The 10227-nt window shown below is 36.3% G+C and overlaps 1 protein-coding gene across 1 annotated transcript in view; it reads left to right on the forward strand.

Annotated features, from left to right (window-relative positions):
• DCDC1 (doublecortin domain containing 1) overlaps positions 1 to 8690 on the forward strand; it is a 42530-nt gene extending 33840 nt beyond the window's left edge. The window contains 3 exon segments of the mRNA XM_065066506.1: positions 1167 to 1281; positions 1759 to 1820; positions 1901 to 8690. Of these exon segments, the coding sequence (XP_064922578.1) occupies positions 1167 to 1259 (93 nt within the window). The 3' untranslated portion in view covers positions 1260 to 1281; positions 1759 to 1820; positions 1901 to 8690.
• Positions 8691 to 10227: the final 1537 nt, after the last annotated feature.

Raw genomic sequence — 10227 nt, forward strand, 5'->3', positions numbered from 1 at the left:
AGAGAAAGATAAGCTAAATATTCAATAATAAATTGCTTTGAAGTATATGTAGTAATCAAATAGTTTTTAAAAGGATGCTATCAGGAAAGGCATGTTTTAAATTGACTGAGGTATACAACTTTATGTTATTCAATCTGAAAACCTGGTTCAGCATAAACTCCTAAGAGTGGGAGGATTATCTCTGAAACAACAGCTGTGATACCTGACTAGGAAAAATGAGAACAATATGGACATGGGCAATAATTGTAATTCAGAATTTAACTAAGGGCATAAGAAATGGCTTGTGGTATGCCCTGTTGAGATGGTATACATCAACCCAAAACTTTATTATGTTTGGATTCTGTTGTTCGAAGTGTTCCTAAAGGAGTGTTTCTGTCTTTTATAGCAGAATAGAAAGTCACTGACAAGTAAACATTTAACATAATACAAAAACCCGTGCTTGTATGTTTAGTGAGAATCAGAGATTAAGGTAAGCAATTGTAACGTTTCAGAGTTTACCATGCCTTTTTACTCAAAGCATTCAAAGTGTGTATGCTGTGGTCAAAACATAGGGTTAACATAAACAGGGAAAATCAAGCCCATCTTGCTCTTCTGCAGCACCCAATGTAACTGAAATGCACTTCTGCTGCTAAGGAGTCTTCCACTGAAGTCACTGAGGAACTTTTAAGACATTGCTGCAGTATATTGTTTTTCTACCATGACCATCTGTGATTTGTGAATATGCATGAAATTTTTTTCACAGCATATTCATCTTCTTGTGTGGCTAAACTAATTAGAATTAATAATAGTTTTATTTGTGTATCTTACTTTGTCTACAAAGTCTTTGAAGTAGAGCTTCCTGTTACATATATGTGTACAGTGTCTGATAGTAGATTCATTTCTCACAAGCATCTAAATTTTTCTTTTTCGTTTCATACTAATCCAGTTGGTAAAAAACACGTAACTTTTTTTAGACCTGCAATTACTTTTTTTTTTTTTTTCCCCACAAGTATAACTTTGAATATTTGATTTCTTGCATTTCTAATAACTTTGCATATATAGAATACTGTACTCACCAATGTACTGGAAATCAAAGGATTGACAGCTATACATTCTGCATTTTATGTGGGGTATAGACTACTTTGCAAAGGCATTTGTTCTCTGAGTAGTAAACATTTACTTTGTAGCTTGTTCCAGAATCCCAGAATGTCAGGGATTGGAAGGGACCTCCAAAGCTCATCCAGTCCAATCCCCCTGCTGGAGCAGGAACACCCAGATGAGGTTACACAGGAAGGTGTCCAGGTGGGTTTTGAATGTGTCCAGAATAGGAGACTCCACAACCTCCCTGGGCAGCCTGTTCCAGTGTCTGTCGCCCTCACTGAGAAGAAGTTTCTTCTCAAATTTAAGTGGAACCTTTTGTGTTCCAGTTTGAACCCATTACCCCTTGTCCTACCGTTGGTTGTCACTGAGAAGAGCCTGGCTCCATCCTCCTGACACTCACCCTTTATATATCTGTAAATGTTAACGAGGTCACCCCTCAGTCTCCTCCAAGCTAAAGAGCCCCAGCTCCCTCAGCCTTTCCTCATACAGGAGATGCTCCACTCCCTTCATCATCTTTGTTGCCCTGTGCTGGACTCTCTCCAGCAGTTCCCTGTCCTTCTGGAACTGAGGGGCCCAGAACTGGACACAATATTCCAGATGTGGTCTCACCAGAGCAGAGTAGAGGGGCAGGAGAACCTCTCTCGACCTACTAACCACTCCCCTTGTAATACACCCCAGGTACCATTGGCCTTCCTGGCCACAAGGGCACAGTGCTGGCTCATGGTCATATTCATACTATGGTGAGACTTTTTTTGTTTTTCTTAATGTATTTCTTAAAGAGCTAGGTCTTCATTATTTGCAGTAATACTTTTTTTTTAAGTTTTCAGATGATTGCAAACCGAGGGTGAATACTAGTCCTCCAGTGAGATGGTAGTACGTATGTGGAGAAAAAAAGTTGGCAATATCATAGGTGGTAAGTAGCATTTGTAGGACAGGCTTTCTGTTTATTACATTGAGGACTTAGAACTGAAATGCAAATTTGGACTTATTTTTTTAATCCTTTGTGTCAGTTGGCACCCTTAACTTGAATGCAAAATGGCAAATTGTCAGTAAATAAGCTTATGAATACGGCTATTGTTTAATGTAACTTTTGCATTTTATTATTTGCATCATTTCGCATCCTTTTTTTTTGTGATTGCATGTCTCTTTTTCTCTTTTTACTTTAGTCTGACAGTTTTTTCTTACAGTTTTGATGAGATAACACACAGTTTATTTCTTTTACCCTTGTATATGGTCTATAAATAAGACATAATTCCAACTCTGTTTAAGAAGGCTGAGTTATTTGTTTAATCTTTCCTTCAGGCCTGTTTTCTAACAAATACCTATATCTTTGTACTATAAATTTAATTAGGCATTTGAGTATATACCTCCATTATGGTTTTCTTTATTCCTGGATATCTCTCTTTGTTATTCAGACCAAAGGGTCCTAGTACAAGTTTTCAAATAAATGAGCTCAAGAGCCTTAGACTTTAGAAGTGCCTCTGTCTATAAATAATCTTTCTATCATAAGAGAAGTATACAAGGAAGATGTAGCATTTGTAAATAATTAAAACGAATCTTCTTTGGGTCGTATACCTCCACAAGTGTCTAAGTAAGTAGCCTACTTATTTCTCTTGTAGTCCTAACCACTTTCAGAGAAGCAAATCAGATTTCATCCAAGCTAGGAGTAGAGTTTTCAGGGTTTTTGACTCTCTTCACAAGCCAGATAGGATTCCCCGGCCATGTTTTAGAAAGAGAGAAGGCTGTCTTCTTTATGAACATTTTCTTGTTATTTCAAAGTTTACAGCTACTTTCAGGTCAAAGTTACATAAAAAAAGGGTCCTTGATTATTTAAAAAAATTTAGAGAATGCTCATTAAAATAGTTGTACTAAGAAGAGCTATGTAATTCAATATAATTCACATGTAATTCAATAGCTTCTGTAAACTGTTTTAAAACAGTGGAATTATTCTGAATTGGTGAAATGCAACCAGGGGAGATGATGTGGCACAGTAAGTGTAGTGAGGCTTCTGTTGCACAAACAGAACGTTGTGAGCGTTGCAGCAGGTTTGATAGTGACACGTGTTACCTTTCCTGTTCTGTGGAGATGCCGTGATGTGATTTCTCTCCTGCAGGCCATCGCAGGTTGTCACTTCTGGTTGCCGTTGGCTTGTATGTGCTGTGGTCCCACACGCTGCTGTTTGCAAAGTCACAAGCCATGTCGTAGCATCTGGAAATATGTGTCATTCCTGCACATGAATGGACTGAGGAGTAAAATTAAGGCTATTTTAACTCACTCTTTCTGCTTGGAAAACTAATTTTCTACAAAATATGAGATTATAATTCTGAGTAATGAGTAAAACTTTGCTGAGTTCTTTATAGCTTGAGTCATGCAAATGGCTTAATATTTAGGTAATATCATTAATTAGAAGGAGAAGAGTCATTTCAGTCTGAGGCTATTTTACTTTTGCATAGCAAATTATTTAAATCTGTTAATTTTCTATGCTGACCTGTCCTAAGATATTCTAGTTTAAAAAAAAGGAAAAAGATGTGCAGGTTGGTAGAAGTGGAGAAAGAGGCATAAAGTGTATTGGAAAACTACCAAATGTCCCCTGCAAATGGACCCTATTCAGAATCAGTAAGCGTATGATGAGTGAAGTGGTTTTGAATATCGCCTTTAGATTCCATGCTGTTACAAGGCCAGCCCCGAACATGGCAACTCTTATTTCCACACACAGTACCTCTTCACTCTCAATTTAACCCAAAAATCTGATGAACCCATTACTCCATACTTGATTTCATGGAACAAGGAGTAGATATAGTTACAAATGATCAATCACAAGCCGTGAACCAAAGCAGCAAGGCATTAACAATTCACACCATTTCGGTCCACTTGCTCAAGCAGAAGATGTGCCAGCATATTTAATGCACAGCTACTTCGTTCAGTTCAAGAAAAGACATGACTCATGCTCATTTTAGGAACTGAAGAGACTTCATAGGTTTTCCTGCCTACTAACCACCAAGTGTTAGAGTTTGCACTTCTAAACAATTAATATAACCAGGTGTTCAGTAAAGGTCATAGAGATAGATAAGTTTTTAAATTAAATTTTGATCAGCTTAAAAATGAATGGAAGGATGACCTGGGAAATGGCTCCCACAATAAAGCCAAGTTCTATTGTACAAATTTGTATTGTACAACCAACATCTTGTTCAGCAGTCTTGTAACACTGTAGACCCCACAGGCACATGCCGTCAATTTAATGGGATCACTGAAAAAGCAAAGCAGCTGTGAAAGATTGCTTTAAGTACAGCAATCGTGTGCTTGTCATTCTGTTCAATAGTGGAAAAATCCAAATTCGGATAGGCATCCGTATTTAAGAAAATGACTGCTAAAGCTTCTCTCGTAAGTACCTTGGGGACAATACGATTTGACATATAGCATGTAAACAAAAGTACACAGCAGCTGTTAGATTAGTTTTTGTTTGAGTAAAACCACGCTGGCATAATTTAAACAACACGGGATACTGCATGTTCTCTGTCATTCAGTTTCCCTATACAAGCAGTCCATGCCAGTTGCCCTGGACAAAGAGTTGTGTGGTGTTTGCTAAAAATAAGAAACAGTGAAGTCCAGTGTTTGTCAGCACAAGCTCATGTCCTCTGTGTAATATACATACACAGTACAGTACATATTGAAAGTATTTCAGGGAACGCCTTGTCCTGAGGAGGCCTTCAAAGAATTTATAGTATTTTGATTATATTGATTTCTTTTTCCCCACAGCAGTGAAAGTGTTAATGATTTCTTTCCTGTTATTCTGATACTGTTGTTCGTTCAGAAATACTTCTACTGTTCTGTAGGTTATTTGCTAAGAGATATTGATGCAGAAAAGAACTCTGCATAATACTGTATAATGTTTATGCTGCAATAATGTCATGAGTTTAAGTAAGAAGAGAGTTAACAAACTGAATTTGTGGGGATTTGTTTTTATGTTTTTGCAGTCCTCTTGTGATGATTGCAAACTGCAAGATGGTGGTTTTACCATTCCTTTACAAATGTTCTGCTTACTTTTTGTGGATATCCTACTGGGCTTTGGATTTCATGCTTTCTGTCACTCCATTTGATCAACACTGCACTCTTATCATTTTCAACATGTTTAAAGACAAGGCAAAGAGAAAAGCCTGTTTGCCACAGTGACTTCATGCCATTATCTCCATCAATTTAAAATCTCTGGGTTTTGTTTTAGGGAAAATATAATCTCTGTTCTTCAGAGGAGTGTAAAATTACACCGTAAAACAATTATTTTCTTCAAGGAAATTCAATGTTTGTCATGTGATATCAAGTCAAAAAATCAATGAAGGAGAGAATAAAAGCAATAAAGGTGTATTTACACTGCTCTTCTTAGCTGAGGAGCAAAGATCCCTGGGTATTCCCCTTCTATCCATGGCTGACTATCTAGCAGCTAAGACTGCTGCAATGGTACATTTAATTCAATTAAAAAAAAAAAAAAGCAGGTGTGTTCTAGTGCAGTATTTTAAATTCTACATAAAAATTATAAAGAAAAGAGATTTTGTCTACCATTTAAGATATTTTCCGTAACTTCTGCGTACCTTCCTTTGCCCAGCTGCCCTTGAAGGGAAGTTTCCTTCCTTTGAAACTTATTTCACTTTCTGATCAAGGACTCATTTGTCATCACTCCCTCTCAGGAATTCCATAAGTACCTCAATAGCACCTCTAACCTCCTGAGAGACGTATGTCATGATGAGCTGTTCCTAAACCTTACTGGTTAACTCATGCCCTTTCTTTCCAAGGGTTGGCCTTTGCCTTCTTTTGCTATGGTTGACACACTATTATTGAACTTCATAGCCCTGCTTCATAGTTCAATGTTTATAATGTTTGATCAGCTATAATGTTAAATGGACTATGCGATCCTTGACAATAGACTTGCAAATCTCTGCAAAATTTTGCTTACAGGTTCTTTTCCCCTTGCTTTGTAGACTCTGGTCTGTACAAAGCTGTAACATCAAAGCACTCTAGTGGAGTTGGGAGATGTTTTATGAACTCACTATTGATCGTCTTTTGATTTTTAAAAGGGTATTAGTTCCGACTAATACCTTGTTGGTTGTAGGTAAGTCACCATGATAGCAAGAAGACTGAAAATAACTATATATCTAGAAACAAAAAGGTTAAGTATGGAATGAAGCAAATACAGTTATGGATCGAATCAGCTGATGTTTATGGAAATTATTATTGCTTATAGAAATCTATTTGGATCTGATACTCTGATGACTAAATTGGGGTTAGGCATGTCTGGAAGAGGTGACACTTTGGATCTTTTAACTTCCGAGCTACCCCAGCAGGTCCTGGAACTGTCCCATCTCTGGTCCCAAGGGTCATTTCCTTCAAAGAAGGTGAATCAGGACGGCCACATTATACTGGTGTTAAAATTATTTGTGGTAAAATAATTAATAGTATTATAATTAGCGTTCAAATGTAACATCCAATTCCACTATGTACACAGTTTCTTGCAGCTGTGTTTCAGTCTGCTTGCACACTTTGAAAAGCAGCACTAATTGTGTGTATCCTCATTTCTGTTTGTAATTATTTTCTTATGGTTAAAAGCACTGGGTAAAAACCTTCTTATGTTATTTGTAAAACTTCCAGAGACTTCCATGTGATCAGATTTTTGTCCTTTTGTTTGAACTAAGTATATGACTATAACTAATCCTGATCACATAATATGAAATGTAGATTCCATTGATGATTCTGCTCACTTAGACCTGAAGTATATTCACTCCTGCCAGTGTTCCTGGTCAAACTTCATTCATTACCTCATCTGATCTTCTGAATTGTATGTCTGAGTTCAGTGTTAAGGACTAAGTGCATTATTAGAATAGTCTGGAAAGGTATTAATTCACTGATTGTCATCTTGTAAATATTTTTGCTCACGTTCAATTTCATGGCCATATCCTGACAAACTGGGTTTTAAAAGCAAATATTTAGTGCTACACAGTATGCATTCTGGTTTGGAGTCTTTGATAGCATATTTTGAAAAAGTTTTGCAGTATTGCTTTTTATGCATATTAATCTTGTTCAATGAACATCCATCAGCCTTATTTTGTGAAGTCTGGTCTCCCTTTAGATAAATGGGATTTTTATCGTAAACTTAAATATGGACAGGGTTTCAGCTCATTTTCTTTGCTGAAGTTCTTCAGACCATTGAACCCATGTACGTGTCTTTCAACATCTTCTTATGTTGCTTCTCTCTCGCCATTTGGCATTGATAGAGGCTTCGTTAGACCATTTTCTACCTCTGTAACAAAGTACCTATCAGACTTACAGACAATTCTAAATTACTTTGGAGGAATCAAGTGACAGGTTCTCATTCAAGACATGACTTTTGTTAACCATGTAGATAGTCCTTCAGATACAAACAGAGCTTTCGTGGTGCTTTTCTTTATTCTTGTATTCGTGTATTTTGCTGAACTGAGATTGTACAGGCTTGTAAATATCACAGCAACATTGCAACTTCAGTGGGGCTCAAGTGACTGAATATTAATGGCTTTGCCAACTAACTCAGAAAAGCATTTTATGCAAAGTGTGCAGGATGTTAGGAAGTAGGATCTCTGCTGAAGAATGAAGCTCTCAGGATTATTTATCTGAGAATTCATAAAATGACTGACTAGATGATAAGATTATATCACAGAATTGTGGAAGTCAGAAGACCTGGATTTTAACATGATTTTTAAAAAGTAATGCCTTTCGCTAGAATAAACACAGGTTTTTTTGGTTAACCGTGTTCTTAAATAATTCATAAAATACACCGACTTTAGAAAAGGCAAAGTACAGTCTGTTATATGTTTACCTATTTCTTTATCATTAAAGATGCATTTAACTGTATGATATTTTCCTTCTGTATTTGTCCAGAAGTCTCCAGTTACAAAATAACTCACATATGAAAGTTTCTTAACTAAGTTCTCTTTGTTCTTACATCTGAGTGACCAGCTATTGAGCCTAAATATTTGCTGTATCAGAATGGAAAGTTTGTCTCCTATTCTCAATAAAATATGTAAAGTGTAATTCATCCACTGGTATTTTCTCTGACAAAACCTGTAGTTCTTTGTTAGTATTTATGTACCTAGGAAATCCACCATTTATGTCTATATGACAACTATGAATCTTTATGACCAAGGATTGACTGGATGGGAAAATTATGTATATAATTTTATTTGCGTTGTTCACAAATGTGCTTTATACAGTTTATTATTACTGTTTTTTAAATTTTCTTGTATATTACTAGTAAAGCCAGATTTTGTTGTTGTTTTCTTTTTCCCCTTTCCCCGTGAAATGCTGCTTAATGCTATTTTATTTTGTCATATAAGAAAGGCCCATGTACACATTACACAAACATATCTGCAAAGCACATGCATCTCAGTAATGCCTGAAGCCAAAATAAGCATTTCTTATTTGTCACACATATTGACATTAGGTCCTTTCGAGAGAACGCTTTCAACCGTTACAGTGATTTGAAATCTAAGAGCAGCAAGAAAAAGATCTTGTTGAGACCATTGCCATGAATCAATTTTATCTGTCTTTTCATTTGACCTTTGCTTGTTATTAAACAGCTACATTGAGCATTTTTATTTGTTCGAAGTTGTTTATTTGAGTAGCGGCAATGAGGTTATGATAAAATGGCTTATGAGAGTGTTGATTATATTTTATGAATGTTACCATTTATAATACAGTAGGTATATGTAAGCTCCTCAACAGGAAACTGTATACAGAAACAACATGGATCTTGCAATTTTATCAGGACAATGCAAGTAGATTTCAGCAAGGTTGGTTCCAACTCATCTGTGATAAATGAGAAGATAAGGCAATCAGTGCACACCATGACACGCCGTGCAGCTAGTTAGGCACACTTCAGAACTATTCAGGTGTGCGCGCGAAGCTTATGAGTCTTTCATGGGGGGTGTCTCGATATAAGTACGTCCTTCATGGTGGCCACTAGAAATGCAGGAGTTGCTTTTCCAAGACTTAACCCAGGTCAGATATAAATAATAGATATTAAGAGTTAGTTCTGATGCTGAGGCTGCATTAGAGGCTGTATATTTCAGTTAGGTCAAAAGAATGCATTTTCTTTTTGCTTTTTTTTTTTTTTTTTCCTTTTTCTTCTTTTCTTTGCATAGCTCCTCTGCTTGACAGATGCCTGCAAAATTCCATCACACCTTTGTGTGGACATGTTTGGGTCTTTAAGGAGAAGGTTTCAGCCTCTCAGGAGCAAAGATTCATATCCAAGGAGTTCTATTGGCCCTGCACCAACAACTAAAGTCTGCAAACTGTTGCAAACAGGTGAGTTGTCCCACTCTTTAAAAGTCTGCTTTTCTGTTTTCTTTTTCAAATGTACTAAGTGTAGAAAACCAACAGCTGGCACTGTGTCATAAAGAAGTGTGACACGTATTGCATAAGCTGCAGTGCCTTTTAGGAAAATGAAATGCTTCTTCTATAATTGCAAAGGCAACAATAAAGGAGTTAATTGTGTCTCTCTTTTGGTGTGGGATGTCATATGGCTCATCTTTTCTTGCTGCATACTGTGCCTGGCTACGCTGCTCCTTATGTGGAAATTCTCTAAAGCAATCATTTTTCACTGCTTGTTCTGCACATGCAGTTTTTAATGGGCTCACAGATCTTCCCATAAAACTAATTTAAATAATTACTTAGTTGAAACATATTTTTAAATAAATAAAACACTTCTAAGTATAACTGGTGTTGCATTATGAAAAATCGAATAAATGTATAATATTTTAAAACCTCAATATTTTAATACACATGTGCCATTAAATAAATACACCAGACGTGCATTTGAGTTTGAAAGAATAGTAGAAAAAAGATGCTGAATATGCTGTTTGATAGTTTGGGAGCAATAAGATGATTTATTTTTTATTAATCAGGTGTTTCATTTTAGGAAATGTAAGTAAAACCCCACTGCTCTTGTTCAGCATAGTTACTGAAGTTCATGTGTCTGTGTAAGAAAGTACATATTTTTAAGGATTAGGTGAATACTTTAAAAAAATAGTAGACATAGAGATTTCCTAGGGGAAGTATTATGTAGAAATTAAACAAGCAGCTTGGAACCTCAGATTTGGAAATGGTCTGAGGCCCCGAGTTAAGAAA

This window comes from Columba livia, chromosome 5 (assembly GCF_036013475.1).
Source record: "Columba livia isolate bColLiv1 breed racing homer chromosome 5, bColLiv1.pat.W.v2, whole genome shotgun sequence".
In the NCBI taxonomy this organism is placed as follows: Eukaryota; Metazoa; Chordata; class Aves; order Columbiformes; family Columbidae; genus Columba; species Columba livia.